The sequence below is a fragment of the Varanus komodoensis genome, unplaced genomic scaffold, assembly GCF_004798865.1.
Source record: "Varanus komodoensis strain SLA01 unplaced genomic scaffold, ASM479886v1 scaffold69, whole genome shotgun sequence".
NCBI classification, from domain to species: Eukaryota; Metazoa; Chordata; class Lepidosauria; order Squamata; family Varanidae; genus Varanus; species Varanus komodoensis.
Genome location: NW_025336334.1, coordinates 3,379,452 through 3,398,165, shown reverse-complemented (window position 1 = coordinate 3,398,165; position 18,714 = coordinate 3,379,452). Strand labels below are relative to the sequence as shown.

At 40.8% G+C, this 18,714-nt stretch overlaps 1 protein-coding gene across 2 annotated transcripts in view; it reads right to left on the bottom strand.

The window, feature by feature from the left end:
- Positions 1–18,714, bottom strand: part of ATXN10 (ataxin 10) — a 116,197-nt gene that overhangs the window by 16,434 nt on the left and 81,049 nt on the right. Inside the window, exons 10-11 of one of the 2 annotated variants that reach the window (XM_044450822.1) lie at positions 5,801–5,982; positions 1,364–1,420 (exon numbers count right to left, since the gene is read on the bottom strand). In XM_044450822.1, coding sequence (XP_044306757.1) covers positions 5,824–5,982 — 159 coding nt within the window. In that variant the 3' untranslated portion in view covers positions 1,364–1,420; positions 5,801–5,823. Of the gene's footprint in view, positions 1–1,356; positions 1,421–5,800; positions 5,983–18,714 lie in introns of those variants that run through there. The other variant, XM_044450821.1, reaches the window with a different exon arrangement.

Here is an 18,714-nt window from a genome sequence, read left to right as displayed (position 1 = left end):
TAACAAAACAACATTGGAAAACTGCTCCAGTTCAAGTGTCAGTTTTTCATAAAAATTAAGCAAGAGATGATATTCAATCTAGCCCTCTGTTAAAAAAAACAAAGGAATGATATCCAGTCAGATTATTCATGCCTAAATTACATCCTGGTAAAGATTTATCACAAACCACAATTATAGTGTGACCCTGGATAACCAATACCACTAAGTATTGTCCATCTGTGTAGCAGCTTGAAGTGCAGCTGAACTTCAAACAAATTTGGAATGTCCTCTCACCCAATCAACTGAAGAATTCTGAAGAAAGCCAAAGTATATTTGGGGGATGGGCAGGAGATAATTCCTAACATTTCTGGAAAGTTCTCTCACCTTGGCTAGTTACCACACTTCATCTAAGGTACATTCAGAAAAAAACAACCCAAAAAGGAAGTGAATAAGACTCATTTCACTTCTTCGGAAAGATTTAATTATTTTCTCCCTCACTGCTTCAGTTTACACAATTATCTCTTACTATCAACCATACCTATTTCTTTTCAGCTCAAACTTCATCAATATTGTGGACACTAAATTGAAAGCTTTACTGGATACTCATAACAATTACATAGTACTCATAATATTTAAGCAGGTTACTCTCACAACGGAACTGCATTCTCAGGTGTACACGACCAGGGTTGCACACACTTTCAACAAAAGCTTTCTTTAACATTAATATCACTATCACTACACTTTAGAAAGGATATGTTCAGTAAGACCAAGTATCAAAGACTAACAGCCTCCAGTTTTGACAAGAATTTATCTAACCAGTCCTAACAACAGGACTTTTCTTTCACCAGAGAATTACCTGATTTCTGAGTTGAAAATATTTCTCCCCACTGGTCAAATTTAATCAAGTATGTAAAATTGATGTGCTGCAAGCTAACCTATCTAACTGTTTATTTCAGTTGACTGATCAAATGTCAGCTGAAGCAAAAGCTTCAGGACTAGCTACAATGACCAAGTTTGGTTAGATTCAATTACAAGTCCTAATGTAAAGTGACAACAATGAATCTGGGATATTCAGAAAGTTAGAAAACAGGACATAATGAAGATCAACTAGCCCAGTTTGTTTTAAAACTGTCTAAAAAGATGTAGTTTCTCCACTTGATTACTACCCTTCAAAAGAAGCAATTGTAAAGGTCATCTTAGCATGAAAGAAAACTTACCCCATATTATCTTTGGAATATTACAGCTGATTTTGTTTGTTTTTTGAGTAGGGTTTTTAAGAACTTTTTAAGGCACCAGGAAAATTCTTCATTACTCTCATAGTGTTTGTATATGGAACTCCAGTATCTGAATCAGTTTACAACGCTGTTCAAAGGATACAAGGATTATTGTCATCAATAGTGCAGTTATCCAGGATCAAAGGGATTCCATCTAAGTCATACACCTGTAAGAAAATAAAACATAGTTCATAAAATATTACTCCTTGGTTGGTAAGTAGGGAGGTACATAAAAATCCATCATCTGATTTCAACTATGAGTAGGCATCTTTATGTTAATTGCTGATAAAACCATGGATTAGATAGTCAGACATAATACTTAACAACTGGCCACAAAGTGGGATAGGAAATATAGTGTTTGAAATTAGTTTGAAAAGCATGGCTTCCACTGGATTAGCCATGGTTAAGTGTTACATCTGTACCATGGTTAAAATTCTCCAGCCTTCAGATGTGTGGATTTTATTAGTATTTCCTTATACCCATCTTTCAGGAATAGGTCTTAGCTTTGTATGTTAAACCATGCATTTCCCTGTACATTTGGGATCCGAAATCAGAACTCAGGCAGTGGATCACTGCAACTATCATGACATGCATTATATACATAATATGCACAACATTAAGTATGTAATACAGAGTAAAATTATTTCTATAATTTCTAATACCAATGCAATTCTATGTCCTGGCAGAAATGCAAAGACAACTCAGTAGAACTGTGATTTAGAAGGCAAACTAGGTAACATTAGACAGTGGCTGGCTGCGAGATTGACCCATTGCAGACAGAGTGCTTCCAAGCTTTTAACCATGGTTAAAAGGTACATGTACTCTTCTCTCCTTACCTCCCCAGCACCCATTTCTTTCTTTCTTAAATCATGTTTATTGTTATGGCATCCACTGGAATTAACTGTAGCTAATATCACCATGTGTCCTATTAAGCAGGGTGGCAAACTATGATTTCAAGCTTGATTAGGAAGTCTTCAGAAGGAGGGAAAACACAAATCTGGGGCCAGTCCCAATCCCTGAGCCATGGTTAAATGATGAGCAGTGTTATATCCGCACCAAGCCTATTATTGTTGTAGTATACAGCTGCATCTTAACATCACAATTTGCAGACGTGCTACATGCACTTTGGAGACTACATTAATTTTAGCAATGCTTTTATTCAAGCCTATGTATTTGAGATTCATGGTCATAATACAACTGCAGATTTCTGTTCCACATTGTGCATGAATTCTCTCCTAAGTTATGTTTCTTTATATTTCTCACATAACCATTTCACAACAACAGACACATTTTCAAAATCTACATTTAATCAGATTTATTTAGTGTGGAGTTGAAGTTAAAGCATACTGTTCAATTTAAGTAAAGGATATTTTGCTGTCAATTGTCATCAATCATTGTTCTTGGTCTAGTTAACCTTTTGCAAAGTACTATTTCAAATATAATAAGGTTCTTGGAACAAAACAAAACAAAAATCTCAGGGCTAAAATGCAATTTGCAACTGTCTACAGTAGCATCACAATACACTAGTTAAATTGTCTTCCCACAAGAAAATAAAGTATAGCATGTATTCGTTTTAAATGTTTTGTTATGTCCAGACATGCCAAGCATGAAGATCTCTCTTTGACACAGTATTTACCTATTTGAACAGTTTTCATTCCAGAAGGTATACATCAGAAGTGAAGTCAGTCTCTGATGGAGAGTTCAGAAACAATGGAAATGGAGCATATGGTCTACTGTGCTGTTAATGTTAGTTTTAATTTGAAAACTGAAGCCAGTTCTCAGTCTGCATTACTGGAAAGGTAGTGGGGCAGAGTTGGATGAAATCTCAAAAAATAGTATGAGCCATGGCAGAATGGCCACATCCAGTTCTCTGCTCTTACCGTTACTATCCCCTGCTTCCCCCTCACTATCAAGCTAGTATAGCATAGTGGTTAAGAAATTATGCTTGAAAAAGAGACTTCTTCCCCAGTCCAAGTTTAACCTAATCCATTAATTCACTGGTAGTCTAATAAAAATGAGTGACCTTCAGCCTCGGGACTCCTCACCCCTCCACACACATTCACAGAGTAATAGGGAATAATAATGCTTTCCCTACTGAGTCAGGAATACTTTTAAGAAAGGATTGAAACAGTCATTACATAATAATGGCAGGCCATGATGCCATTATTATGTAATAATGCCCTCCAGCAGTTGGGTGGAGTCATCATGTGTGAGGGAGAGGAGCATCAGTGTAAAACATTTGCTTCAGTGCAACATACTTATTTATAAAATTTCTATATTGTCCATCAGCCAAAAAGGCTCTCTGGAAGTTCACATATGAAGCACTTTGAGCTTTTAGAAAAAGTTATATATAAATGTAAGAAATTATCAGTGGCAAGTTGATAATCCCTTCCTCCCTCTATTCTATTTTCTCCTACTCTACATCTAAAATGCTTACTTCTCCAAAATTATTATTAAAATTAATCTTGAAAGAAGACATAATGTACAAAATAATGTAGACTGCAGTGGAGTTTAGGATGATCTGGCAGATGCAACCATGAAAGTGAAGATATACAGTTGACCTGGTATCTACCTCATTAAAAATTAGGAAGACCACTGTATCAGGGTAGGCATAGCCTTCCTTCCTTCACTGGACCACACACAGCAATATTAGGGATTAATATGGTACATCAAAAATATAGCCCAAATACAAAGTGCAAATGTCTCATTCTCAGTGTCTACTAAGAACTTACAAACTGGCAAGTAGTACAATTACATCTTATGGAATGCCATGAACGGAATCGTTACAAATACGTTGCAAAGATTAGCAATTTATCTTGAGACATAGTTGAGAGTTGAAAGCAAACAGATTAATGTATTTGAGTCTATAACACCTTCCTTGCTTTAAAAGTAGGCTTATTAGAGTTTGCAAGGAACAAGGTGTGCAATTCTTGTCCCTATTGACCTGTTTTCATATATACAGGCAGTCTTTAAAAGTCATATAAATTAAAAGATTTTTTGTATCTCAGAATTTTAGGAAATATTTATATCCCTGAGTTTTAGAAAAACAGCTGTAAGCAGAGGCTTCTCTTAAACCATGACACACTGGTCAACTAATGATAAATCATCACAAATGGACTGGCATATTAAGTGAACCAGTATGAACTTCTTAACAAACCACAACAGTTTCAGTTAGATTGTACAGGTACAAAGTAAGCTACAGGTAGCTTTATATTTTAGATACTCTCTCCCCACAGGGGTAAGGTGCAAGTTCCTATCTAATCCAAAGAAACAGTGCTCGGTTACTCTCTAACACTCAGATTTCATTGCCTTGGATATAGGCACTTTGGCTTATAATAGATGCAACTGTGGCTTGTGGCAAACAACTCTATTATTGGAAGCCACCACATCCTGCAAATCTGCTGAAATATTTGTGGAAAGAAGTTCCTTTCCCCAGGATGCATGCTGGAATGTCAGTCTCTGATGTGACACACACTTCCCCATTGAGATGGATGGCATACGGAATGGAGATCCTTTCCCAGCCACATCAGGAAGCCCCATGCCCACCCATTCAAAGTAGAACTAAGAACTTTGCCTCTACTGAGTGCAGATTTATGCTGCTATCTTAGCACTATGATATCTTTAAAGATAAATGTATAAGAGTAAAAATAATTTTGTCCTGCCAATATAACCAGAATTTTGTCCTTTTCCTCTCTGCAAAAACATTACATATACTTCCCCCTCCACACAATTGAACAGGTATATGAGTCCTTCAGATAAATTGGTTACATACTGGCACATTTTTTTAGTAATCACACTGAAAATTAAACAAACATTTAGATTCAAAACACAATAAGCAAGTATTTATAACATTGATCTATTTCCTATTTCAAACACGGGACTGTTTCTGTTGATAATTATAACATAGCAAGGTAATAGTCAGGGGCATAAAAGTAAGCATCTATCAAAACCATTAAGTTTGCTTTTAGCAGTAGCAATGCAAAAATCTATTCTATAGCAAGGATAAAAAAATCTATGCAGAGTGATAAGGGAGTGGTTGAAACAGTAATAGGTAAAATGGATAATATACATATATTTTTATCTTTTCTGACACTGAAGTCAAGTTTTTTCCTGGGGTATACAAGAAAAATACAGTGTCTTGCCAAATACAGGAAACACAGTGTAACATAAACTAATCTACACAGTTAAGTCACTGTAAATATGAAAGGCACCCTTTGCCTTACTTTATCATTCAGCCCTGACCCGACTAGGCACTTAATATTCCACCAAGTTGCTCAAGGCTGCAAGTGCAGTTTTCCCTTTCTCCCATTTTATCCTCTTAACAATTCTGTGAGGTAGAATAGCCTGAGAGATGCAGAATGGTCGAAAGTCGCCTGTGAGTTTCAATGCGGAAGTAAAGTCTCTTTGTTCCAAGTACAATACTTCACAGTCTATTACATCAAGTTAGTTCATGACCGAACTAGATATTCACTGCATTCATGTAACTTTATTTTTGTTATATGAAAGTGAAATTTGAGCAACCTTGGGTTAAGTATAATTCTTATCACCTTTACAAAACTGCTATTTGAATTTAACAGGAGATTCTATTGGTGACCATGCAGGCTTTAAGCAGAATATAAACAGGAGCTTCTGGGGGGCCATTTTTGTCAGGAGTATGACAGTGGAATCGTATTCTCTTCATTTCCCAAGGTCCTGAGGTTACTCGGTGTTCCCCTCCATTCCTGTTTACCTAGAATAAAATGCACATTAATTTCATTCACACAATTAAGATCACATATAGTTTAGCCCTTGTTGCCAAATCATGGCTTCTTCCTTTTTTTCCTAAGAGTCTTTAAAAAGATGATCTGAGTAAATTTAGACAACTGGTTGAAGCATGTTGATTACATAAACATTTGCCAATGGGTCATCTGGGGTGTCCAAACATAACCATAGCTCAACAACTGAACACAAACTCTGGAAATCAAGCAGAATAATGTGAAGCTTAATTGTCATATAAATATTTTTAATATTACATGACATTCCTTCTTCCAAGATCAAGAAGAGCAGGTTGCTTACCTGTAACTGATGTTCTTCGAGTGGCCATCTGTGCAGTCACACATATGGGTTCTGCACCTGCACAGTGCCTTTGGCCGGAAGATTAACAGCTAACAGTTTTTGGCAGGAACTCCGCTCCCCCTCCCACCTAGCATTATATAAGGAGTGGAGTGTCCGCCATTTTCCAGTCTTTGAAAGACTGACGTTCGCTCCCTTAATAAAGTTATTGTCATCATGGCAAAAAACCAAAACTTCAGTGGTACAACAAATATCTAAATAGATCCTAGCATCAAAGAGAAGGAAGTCGGAACACCCATGACACCAAGCGGGGTCGGAGGGTGGGTTGTGTGACTGCACAGATGGCTGCTCAAAGAACATCAGTTACAGGTAAGCAGCCTGCTCTTCTTCGTTGTGGCCTCTGTGCATCACACATATGGGTAGAATAGCAAGCTTACCCAAACTGGAGGAGGGAGGTGTCATCAACGAAGAACAGAAGAAGGAACAGCCCTGCTAAAAGAGCAATCTTGTCTGGCATGGACATCAAGTCTATAGTGTCTGGCGAAGGTACATGGGGTAGCCCAAGTGGCAGCTCTGCAGATGTCTTCCATCGGGACTCCCGATGCAAAGGCCGAAGAAGTAGCAACAGCCCTTGTAGAATGACCTCTTGGAGTAGATGGTAAGTCCAATTTAGCCAACTGGTAAGACAGAGCAATCGTTTTTACTATCCATTTGGAAAGTCGTTGGGAAGTGACCGGATAGCCCCGGTATGTCCCGAGTATTTTACAAAAAGTCTATTGGAGTGTCGAACAGACTCAGTCCTGGACCTATAAAAGGCTAAGCAACGACGAACATCCAGCATATGCAGAGATCTCTCTATCGGATTAGAAGGAGTTGGAAAGAAGGCTGGTAAAATGATCTCTTGCTGCACGTGAAACGAAGTAGCAATCTTAGGAAGAAAGGACGGATTCAGCCGTAGAACTACCTTTTCCTTATGAAAATTCAGAAAAGGGGGGGTCTACCCTAAGGGCACAAACCTCAGAAGATCTATGGGCTGAAGTAACTGCTACGAGGAAAGCAGTCTTCCATGAGACAAGGCGTAGATCAATTGTTGCCATGGGTTCAAAAGGTGGCCGAGTCAGTGCTTGTAAAACTACTGAAAGACTCTAAGTGGGCATCAGGGGCCTTCTTGTTGGATGGAGGTTACCCAATCCTCTCAAAAATCTTTTAATCAAAGGTTGAGAAAAAATGGAGAAACCGTGTACATTTCCACGGTAGTAAGAAATCGCTGCTGTATATACTTTTATGGAAGAAGGTTAAAGTCCAGACTGGTGCAATTCAAAGAGGAATTGAAGAATCTGCTGAATATACTGCAGATCTGGATATAAGGTTTGTGAAGTAGAGGTAGTAGGGATTGTCAGTGGCGTCGACACCGGTGCAGCACATACGGTTATCGGATCCTCCAGGCAGTCAGTTTCAGCGACAACAGGTTTGGGTGTCGGATTGTGCCTTCCCTCTGGGTAATGAGATAAGGAAGAAGAGGGAGTTGGAGAAAATCCTCCCGAGTGATCAGAAGGAGAGTTGAGAACCATGGTGAGCCACCAGGGGGTTATTAGTAGCCCTGTGGCCCCTTCGTGAATGATCTTTACCAACACTCTCATGATGAGGAGGATCAGTGGGAAAGCGTAAAAGGCCATGTCGTTCCAGGGGATCATGAAGGCGTCCCCGGACGACCCCTGTCCTATCCCCGCTCTGGAACAATAGTTCATGCACACCCTGTTCTGTTGTGTGGCAAACAGGTCTATGTCTGGCAGATCCCAGAGGTGAAACAGTCTGTCGCGAACCCAACAGTCTAGTTCCCATTCGTGTGACTGCGACATATGTCTGCTCAAGAGATCTGCTTCTACATTGTCCGTGCCTACAAGATGTACTACTAGAAGACTGATACCTTTCGGTATGCACCAGTCCCAAATTTGTATCGACAGGCGGGCTAGTTTCAGGGACCGGGTTCCCCCTTGTTTGTTCAAATAAAAGACTGTAGCCATGTTGTCCGAGGTCACCTGGAAAACAGCAGGAAGTTCCAGGAAGTTGATGTGGTTCCTGGAATCCCGGGACTCCACACCCCTTGGGTACATAGGTCGGAGCAAATGGCTCCCCATCCGAGAAGAGATGCGTCAGTACCGAGAGTCACTGTAGGGTACCGAGGTCGAAATGGGACACCAACATTTAAATTGGCTGGTTCTATCCACCATAACAGGGACTGAAGAACGGAGGCCAGGAGCCGAATCCGTTTGGTAGGTGGATCTCTCTGTGGTCGGAACATCCTGTTGAAGAATAACTGGAGAGGGCGTAGCCTGAGTTTGGCATGTGGAACCACGGCGATGGATGCAGACATGTGTCCCAACAGGGTCTGGATAGATCGGGCAGGGACAGTTCTTTCTTGTCGAATCCGAGATATGCACCGAGCAAAAGCAAGCTGTCTGTCTTGAGGAAGAAAGGCTCTTGTCAACATCGAATCCAGTCGGGCTCCGATAAAGTTGATCGTCTGTGTAGGGAGAAGAGAAGACTTCTGTTGATTAATGCAGAGTCCAAGGTCTTGTAATAGAGCACAAGTAATATCAACAGCAGACGAAAGTCCTGCTTTAGTGTCGGAAACCAACAACCAATCATCAAGGTACGGGTATATCCTAATTCCACGTAGATGAAGGTGAGCGCAGACAGGGGCCATACACTTCGTAAAAACTCTTGGTGCAGTGGCTAATCCAAATGGTAACACCTTAAATTCGTAGATTTCAGAGTCTACTGCAAAACAAAGGAAGCGCCTATGACACGGATGTATTGAAATATGAAAATAGGCATCTTTCAAATCCAGCGAGGTGAACCAATCCCCCCTCCCCAGCAACAGAAGTATATTTTGGAGAGTGGTCATCCGAAACTTCTTTGGTGTTATCAATCTATTGAGAGATCTCAAGTCCAATATGGGTCGGAGACCCCCATCTCGTTTCAGGACCGTAAAATATCTGGAATAGAATCCGTGGAGTCCTTCTGGTAACGATAAGCGACGAACAGCTCCTTTAGTAAGGAGTTGGTGAATCTCGTCCAACAGTACCGACGAGGTTGGTGTAAAACAGATAGGATTCAGTGATGGAACAACGTCGAATTCAATTCTATAGCCGTGCTGGATGATGGATAACACCCACCCATCAGATGTAATGGACTCCCAAGTGGAGAGCCGACTTTTCAGCCGGTCCCCAAATGAGAGAAGGGAGGGTGAAATTGGGAGGAGAGGAAAGGCTCGCTCGTCGCATCAGCGCTGTCACCTGTCCATGTCGAAGTGGCGGCGGCCCTGCTGGAAGCGCTGGGACGGTTGCTGTCTGCGGCGTTGCTGGCGTTGATGTGGTTGTTGTTGCCGAGGTTGGAATTGTTGGCGGTATTGCGGGTGTGACCATGACCACTTACGTCGAGGCTGGGATTGCAGTTCCATACGATGGGCTGTTATTCTGGATTCATAAATCTTTTTCAGTTTACTATCTGTCTTCGCGTTGAAGAGACCGGATCCATCAAACGGCATCTCCTCAATTCTCCGCTTCATTTCTTCAGGAAAATTGCAATTACGCAACCAGGCATGTCTGCGGAGGGAAATGACACTGACAAGCGACCTCGAATCAGAGTCAACATGGTGCCTCGCTGTGGAAAGCTGTTGCACCGCCACTTGCATAGCTTCCTTAACAAAGGTTTTTGCTACTTCGTCCTGGTTTCCTGGAAAGGTGTCAATGATGGTGTCTAGGCGCTGCATAAGAAAATATTGATAGCGCGCCAGGGTCGCCTCATAATTTGAAATTGGTAATCCAAGGCTCAAAACTGCATACACCCGGCGGGCGAGGGAGTCAACTTTTCTTCCCTCCTTATCGCGAGGCAAGGTGTGTCCACGTGCTTCCTGGCCCTGAGAAGATTCCACAACAACCGAGTTCAGCTTGGGGTGACGGAGGAGGAACGGGATGTCCTCCTCCCGAACCCAATACATAGATTCATATTTACGTGAAGTCGGTTGTGGGTGGGTCGGGAGGTCCCATGGCTGAGTCATTGCCTGCTGCAGAGTCATAATCAACGGTAAGGCAATAGAGGTGGATCATTCGCCCCTGACCACATCATAAAAATGGTCAGTGCTCGGTCCCGGTTGTTGGTGGGCTTCGATGTCGAGCGACCTCACCAGCCTGGCCATTAATTCATTGAAAGAGATGTACGGTTCTTCGGGTGACCCCGGGCCTTGTGAAGTAACCACTGCATCTGGTGAGGTCGAGTCAACCTCAGACTCATCAGATTCCATCCAGTAAGGAGGTGGTGCCCTGGAAGAGGAATCTCCTGGAGACTCCGATCTGCCGCTCTCTCTAGATGGAGCCCTCAGGGCGTCTCTAGGTGTAGAATGGAAACGGTCCCGAGGAGCTGGTGGTGAGGATCGTCCCCTGGAAACCGGGTAATAGGCCACGGATTGGTACTCTTCCTGTCTCGGAGTGGAGGAGTATCTGGAATGGTACCAGTCATCAGATCTAGCATCTGAAGAACGGCTCCTGCGGCTTCTCGGAGGAGAGATGGCGATGTCGGTATCCAGAGGGACAGGCAGCATTGGTGTTGGCGACCGAGCTCTCGGTGGAGAATCTCTTATTTCACCAACCAAGATGGAGCCACGCCGTGGGTCCAAAAGGGGTTCGGCTGCCGGTCGGCGCGGTGAGCCTGGTGGAGTAACCCTCATAGCCGCCTGGATGGTCAGGACCGAGGGGGTCGGTTCTGTGGCTGGAGTTGGGATCGAGGAAGTCGCCGAACCCGAGTGGTGATGCTTTGCATGCTCAGGATTCCTCGGCTTCTTAACCGGCTTGCCAGCCTTATCTTTTTTGGCCTTCTTATGCACAGGATGTTTGTCCGGATCACTGTGCTTCCTCTTCTCCTTTTGTTTCCTTGGTAGGGAAATGGGCTGATCGGCCATGCTAGGAGCACCTTCTTCAGAAGGGCGTGAGGGCAGAGCAATGGAGGAAGAGGATGGGTGTTGCGGCAGGTCGGCCAAAGTTGGACGGTCTTCGGGTGGAGCCACAGTTGTGGGAGGCTTAGCCACCAGCCGGTCCGATTGGAGGAGAGCCTGATCCCACAAGAGCTTGCAGAGGCGGTCCTCCCGATTCTTCCTCACCTGTTTGGAGAAGGCCAAGCAGTGGCCGCATTTATCTGTCCTGTGCCCTTCCCCCAGGCAAAGGAGGCACAGGTCATGCGGGTCCGCGGCAGGCATTTTGGAGCTGCACTTCCCGCACTTGCGGAACGCCACCCGTTGCGCCATCGTAGAAACAGAAGAGAAGGAGACAGTAAAGCGGGAGAGTAATATTTTTGGTTGTTTTTTTTTTTTTTTATAGGAACAAGAGAGAAAAAAGGTGAAAAGCAAAAACTAAGTGAAAATACTAAAAGTAACAGGAACAAGGGAATACTAACTTGGTAAGAAAAAGGGAAGTTTTTCAACAAGCGAGAGGCAAGTAATGACCTAAGCGAGCACGAAGCGGCACGAGGCACAACGAACGGCAGTCGCAAAGACTGGAAAATGGCGGACACTCCGCTCCTTATATAATGCTAGGAGGGAGGGGGAGCGGGGTTCCCGCCAAAAACCATTAGCTGTTAATCTTCCGGCCAAAGGCACTGCGCAGGCACAGAACCCATATGTGTGATGCACAGAGGCCACGAAGAAGAAGATTTACTATGCAGGTAAGCCATTATGTATAAAACAGAACAAATACAATTCTGTAAAAACAAAACAAAACTGCTACAAGAACAAGGCTTACATCATCTTTTAAAACAACCATTATCACTCCTTGGTCTTGATTTATTGTTTAGTCATACCAACAGCTTGGGTAAGAATCAGGTTAGATTTTGTTATCAACAACACATATCCTTTAATTTGTTTAAAATAGTGTTCAGATTAAGAATGTTGAAGTGGCCTCCAAAATGAGTGTGTGTAATAATAGATCACACTGTTTATGCTGATGACTTATGTCTAAGACAGAACTCCATCTCATGCTGAGATTGTAATTCCCAAGGTTCATTTGCAGACTGAAGCAGAGATCTGAGCACCACAGCCACCCAAGTAGTGGCAACTTCCCAGAACGGCACACCCTACATCCTATTGCAATTATGATTACAGTTTCCACAAGTGATCCACAATAAACCATCTGCAGTGTCATTGCTGAAAATATCTCTCATCTGACAACCTTTCATAGAGCAAAATGAAAACCAATGGGCTGCATTTTCAATTATTTTTTTCTATTACTATTACATCCTCCTGAAAGAAGGACAAAGAAAGAGGGAGGGAGGGAAGTCTGAAATAGCTGAGGGAAATAACACTTTCCTACGAACAATGTCCAGTTTACCTTTTGCATCAAAGTTAAACATTGGGAAATTTTTACTATAAGCATCATGTTAGACTCTCAGCTTTGGCTCTACTGTAAGATGTAATCTTCTGCTATGTTTATCAGTGCATGAAAACACAATTACTTTATCCAGCTGCTCAAGTAATAATTGCCCAGTAAAATCATATTATTAACACGTAAGAATGGGAACACAGAAACTAACAATTTTTAATTGTGGCAATAAGGTCCAAGAGTGAATCCATCCATATTTCTCCTGACTACACTGCTACAGGTTTTATTATTCAAGGAATCCAAACTCACTCACGAAGGTACAATGATTGCCTTTTACTGTAAGAACCAGCAGAAATATTACCAAGAATTATTATTTTACAAATGCACCTTATTTTGCTGTACTTTTATTTTTTTCATATGGAAAAATGTGGTTAGTATGCATGGTATTTGACATACAAAGCAATCTCATGTGCAATCTTTTCTACTGTAATCAAACATACTGCTTTCTACCAGTCCAAATCAGGAGTGCAATCCTGATTAAAGCTAGGTGTTTCAATTTTAGTCTGAGCATGATATCTGAATTAGGCAAGTTCTAATTGACAAGCAAAAAGTGAGAGACAGGGTCAAAGTGCTCAGAGTGTGGCCAGCATTCATGGTTTTGGCCCTAACATCTGAAACAGGCCACTGTCTCCTCCTACATGGTTTTCCACCCCACACCCCCATTCTTGGGCCTATGTTTATGAAATGTTTGTGTGTGTGTGTGTGTGTGTGTGGGGGACATATGCATGTGTGACAACTCAATCAACTGATCTATAACTGCATACATGAAAGGGAAAATGAGAAACCGCATACTATTGCCATAGTAGGACATATAGTTATTTAAAAAATGATCCTACATTTAAAATAAAAGATTACTTCAAGGCATATTAGCATTTTGTGTACTAGAAGGCTCGCAAAAATAAGTAAAACAAGCAAAAGAAATTGTTGATATTTTATTTTTTGTCAGCCGCCCCGAGGCTTTGTTGTGATGGGGGCAGCATAGAAATGTTTTAAATAAACAAATAAATATTTTTCAGAAACAGAATTATGCTCTTAAATTTTTCATTTTAAAAACATGAATCACTGGGAATATTGCATAAGGATTTTTTAAAAGCACAGCACCTCCTATAATATACATTATATGGAAATAGGAAAAAATCCCCTGCAACATACACTGACAGTAAAAATATTCTTATTTTATATGTAAAAATATATGATTTTTTTCTCATAAAATTTGTTAATGGAAGCAGAACTATATGCAAATAAAATGTATAAACAAAACTCCATCCAAAGTAGTTTTAAAACAAATATAAAAATCTTTAATTCCTTCTTTCCTTGCTCCCAATTTTATAGAATTACCACCAATATTTTATTGATCTTTAAGATTTATTCAAACAATATCAGGTGCCAACTCATATATGTGTGATGCACAGAGACCACGATGAAGAAGTAGTACTACTGGGATGTTCACATAAAAAAACCTTTAAAAAGGTTAATAAGCATTCCTTCTTACATCAACTACACCTTAAGTAACAGCTTTGGACTCCATTTTCTCAGAAAATTAGTACTTGGAGAAATATTGCTGCACAGAGGTGCATGTCCAAGTTTGAATTGAAGAACTCTTCAATTACAAGGTAGGCCCTCTGGTGAGGTTAGTATTTCTCCTGTTGCCTTGGACAGGCATAGTAATAAAGGGACCAAGGTTGGAATGAAGAAAGTTTCTGGAGATGAATCACTGTTATCTGGGGAAGTTTACAAGGAAATATTCTTGGCAGTGGGGACAAAAGAGGTTTATCCCCTGGAGTTTTTCCTCCCACTTCATCAAGAATGATTTGAAGGAACAATTGTTTCAGTGGCTGCTTCCTGAGACTGTCTCCAGAAGGAGGACTTCTCCATTATCCCCATTAATGCCCTCTTCTAATGCAGAAGTGTCTGAATCCATGACTATATATCTGAGACTGAGAAAGAAAAACAAACTGCCTTTTACATGGTTAGCACCCCTATGTGTACTTATGGTTAAATGCTTCACTGCAAGTAACATCCCACTCTACCTTAGACTTTAAAAGTTATACCATCTTCATTCTATACATCATATGCTTATTTGCACACACCTTTTCATATTTTGTTGGCTACCTGCTCAGAGGTAGAGAGGCACTGTAGCCTACCAGGACAGGAGCAACCATAGAGACTGCTACTCTCAGAAGTCCATTCAGTCCACTCTAAACAAGGCAAGGCAAGGTCCGGAAAGCACGTGAAACAGTGTTGCCTAAAATCCTGAAGATCACGTATGCAAGATCAGATCTAGCAGCATAAAGCTAGTCAAACTTGCACATGTTAAAAAACAACCAGATGGGAAAACATCAATTTAGGATGAAATCCTATCTTGGCTGGGAAATGCTGGAAGCTGTATGACTCTTTTCTATCTAAACATGCACAGGATTGCATCCTTGATTATATATGCGTATGCCACCCTGAATCAGTATCAGCTTGCATAAGGTAATATGTACAACTAAGAATGTCTAAACTTCTGGAAAGGTTACCATTATAGACCCAGCACTTCATTAAATGGTTTGCCAATCCTGAATAGGTCATTTTGTATTTGTGATGGCTCTGAGCAACACTTTCCCAACCCAGTTGCTACAGCCCAGAATGGCTAACAATACCACTGGGAATGTGTCTGCAACCTTTATTTTGCTTTGACTTGTCAGCTACGATTTCTGTGTTTTTGATGCTTTTGTCAAAACACAATATACACTGTGCTGCTTCCTTGGTGTGCTGCGTACCAAATTTGTTCCATCTAGCTGCTGAAAGCATGCCGTTTTTCACTGGACCAATTCCATTTGTGGCTGTTGGATTAATAATACGCTGAGACCATGCTAATGACAGTGCCTTGATCTCTTGGTCTTCCACAGCAGGATTCCTTCTGCTTTTTGGAACATGGCACTGGCCAGAGAGAGATTTTGAGAGGCTTCTGCCACCCTGTCTGCAACCTTTTGCATCAACTCTCCACAGTCTGACTGCCCAGATTCTCATCCTGACCAATAAAGGCATCCTCTGCAACCCCCTTTTTTCAAACAGGCGTATTTTCCTGCTGGAACCCTAAGAGTTTCAACACACTTCAATGTTCAGCTTCAGCTATAGGTTACTCAGCCCAAGTAGAGGTATCTTTCACAACTCAATTCTATTTTCAAAGAGGACCTTCTTCTATAAAGTATACTCTACCTTACTTACCTATTTCAAATCTCTTTAAAATCACTTATTTACCCCACTCATTGCAATCTCACAACATTCCCATAATAGCATTAAGTCTCCCTATCTGCTTAACCCCAACCTCTTTAGACTCTGAAGCCCTACCCAGTTGAATGATATATGCATAACCACAGCCTAGCTCACACACCATAGTTCTCAGTCTAACTACCGAACAAACTAAGCAAATTTCCCTGTAATCTCATTCATTTCAGAAGCACTGAGGTCTGTAACTTCTCTAGCAAGACCATTTTCCCGATTAATGAAGGTATATCTTAAATGCCTGTCTATGTGTAACAAACAGAGAGGAAAAGAGAATGATCAGTGGGTCTCCTTGCCAGACAACTTACTGCCAAACTTAAAAGCTCCCAAATAAACAGATGTCTTAAAAATACGTGCAGGTTGGTAGCCATGTCTCAAGGAGCACATCTCATAACAGTGTTAGGAGCAACATTAAACAATTGTAGGGCATACTTTTGATATGAGTGAATATTTTTAAGGAGCTTCCATCCACAACACATGCTTTGAATCATAAAACAATATTTAATATTAAATAAATTCAGCACCGATGCAGTGGTTAATATTTTGAATGAATACAGGAGATCCAAAATTAATACTGCTGAATTAATATATACTCATTTGTTTGTCGTGGGTAGAAAAGTTTGCACATCTTTACCAATGCAGACTGATACATTTGAATAAAAAAATTAATGACAACAGAAGGATTTAATATTGATTATGTTGTGATATACTGACAGAACTTAAGAGTGCAACACTTTCCACAAAGGAATCCACCAAGTTTGCCCCTGAAGACTATTCAGAAGTTGCAGTTTGTGCAAAATGCAGCAGCTAGACTCTTAAGTGGGATCAGAAATTCTGAATATAGAACACCAATTCTGGCATGCTTGCACTGGCTGACAATATGCTTCCAGTTCCAATTCAAAGTATGGGCTTTAACCTACTAAGCTTTATGTAGCTTGGAGCCATGGCACTTGTTGCAACACAACCACAGTCTATGCTTCCACTGGCCTTAATTTCTGGGGCCTCCCTCTGAATTCAACCTGCAAAGGAAGCAAGATGGAAGAGAGCCTTCCCTCTGGTAGCCCCCAAATATGGAATCATCTACCTACTGAGGCTTACCTGCCACCAACTGTATTATCCATTTGGCACCAGGTTAACAATGTCCTCTATGTTGAGGCATCTAACAGTTTTAAATAGCACATAGCAGGAGGTGTATGTCAGCTTTTTTTAAATAAATCTAGTTATATAGACCAATCTTTGTTCAGTCATTTAAAATTTGGTTTTAAATCTCTAGTGAAATTCTATAATGTCTTTACAATATATTGTTATAATTTTATACTGTATTTTATTATACTTTATTAATTGCATACTGTCCCACAAGCTGCAGCTATTGGACAATATAAAAATAGCAATAAGAATAGTAATAAGAATAATAGCAGCAGCGTAGTAGTAAGTGAAAACCTGATAATACATGTTCCTATTATATATTAGCTAGATGTTCTGATCATAAACCAAGACATAAAGATTTCAGAAGGTTGCCTACTTTTCTTTCACTAATAATTGCACTCACTCCACAAACAGCTGGCACATTTCTTATCCTCCAAGCTGTCCCCATAATTGCATGGATCTTATTTGAGTACCATATCCATATAAACAAAGTTTAAGTTTAAAACAACTAAGCTTTGTATAAACTTGTAACTTGCCTTTGTGATTTATGTCTGTAAAAGGCATATATTTTCTGTAAATAATATACAATAACTAAGGTATGCATATATGTAGTACTGAGTGTTGGAGTGCAGACGACTGATGCCTTGGGCTCTTCTCAACAAGACAATACATGAAGCAATCTATCAGAAGATTATAAACTGCCTTCTAAGTCAAAGTTAAGTGACTGTGATTTCATGGTATGTTTGCTTTATCTAGATATCAGGCAGCTTGGCAATAACCATCTACTTCAATAAAAAGGGAGGGTAAAAATATACCCTTAGTTACCACAGAGTTGTCATGTTGTAGTGAACTCCACTGTCCTATTTCTTGTTCACCATTTATACAAATTGAGGAAATGGGGGGTATACACAATTTAGAAGCCTTTCATGTGAAGAAAGTGTCTCCCCAAAAGTTTAGGTTATGACCAGATCTGCTGCAAACCTTATTTCTTTTAGCACTATAGCAAAGAAGTAGTAATCAGGATATCCCAAGTGTCAAAAAGTTCACATGTAACTCTTGGAGAGAGCTCAAAGTCATGCGGGATAATTCCTGACATGCTGAGTAAGTCTGCTAGTCCACTGGACATTCCCACAAGGTAAATGGTGATGGGAGTGATGTGGTGGTATACACACCAGTCTGAAAAATTGAGGTTTAATCACAGAAAGGGAAACAATATCCAAGACAACTGTGATAAATTTGGAGAGATTACCCTTGGGGCTTTAGCAGCAGCCAAAGTTCAAGTACATATCTAGGGATCTCTTCCATTCGGAGCACAACTCCTTTTTTCGAATGAATCCTAGCCAGCTCCCCACCTGATGATGGTCAGGGAAGGGTGGAAAGTCTGCAGAGAGCATTGGACTGACTCTGAACACACAAAATCTGGGGTCTTTTTCTGGATTGAATATTCCTAAGAACCATAATCAGAGCAGTCTCATATAGAAATGTGCTAAGGGAGCTCCTGAAGTGGCAGTAGCATTTAATGCTGGTTGTTCAGCTTTGGCATGTAGTCCTTAGTTTCATGCAAG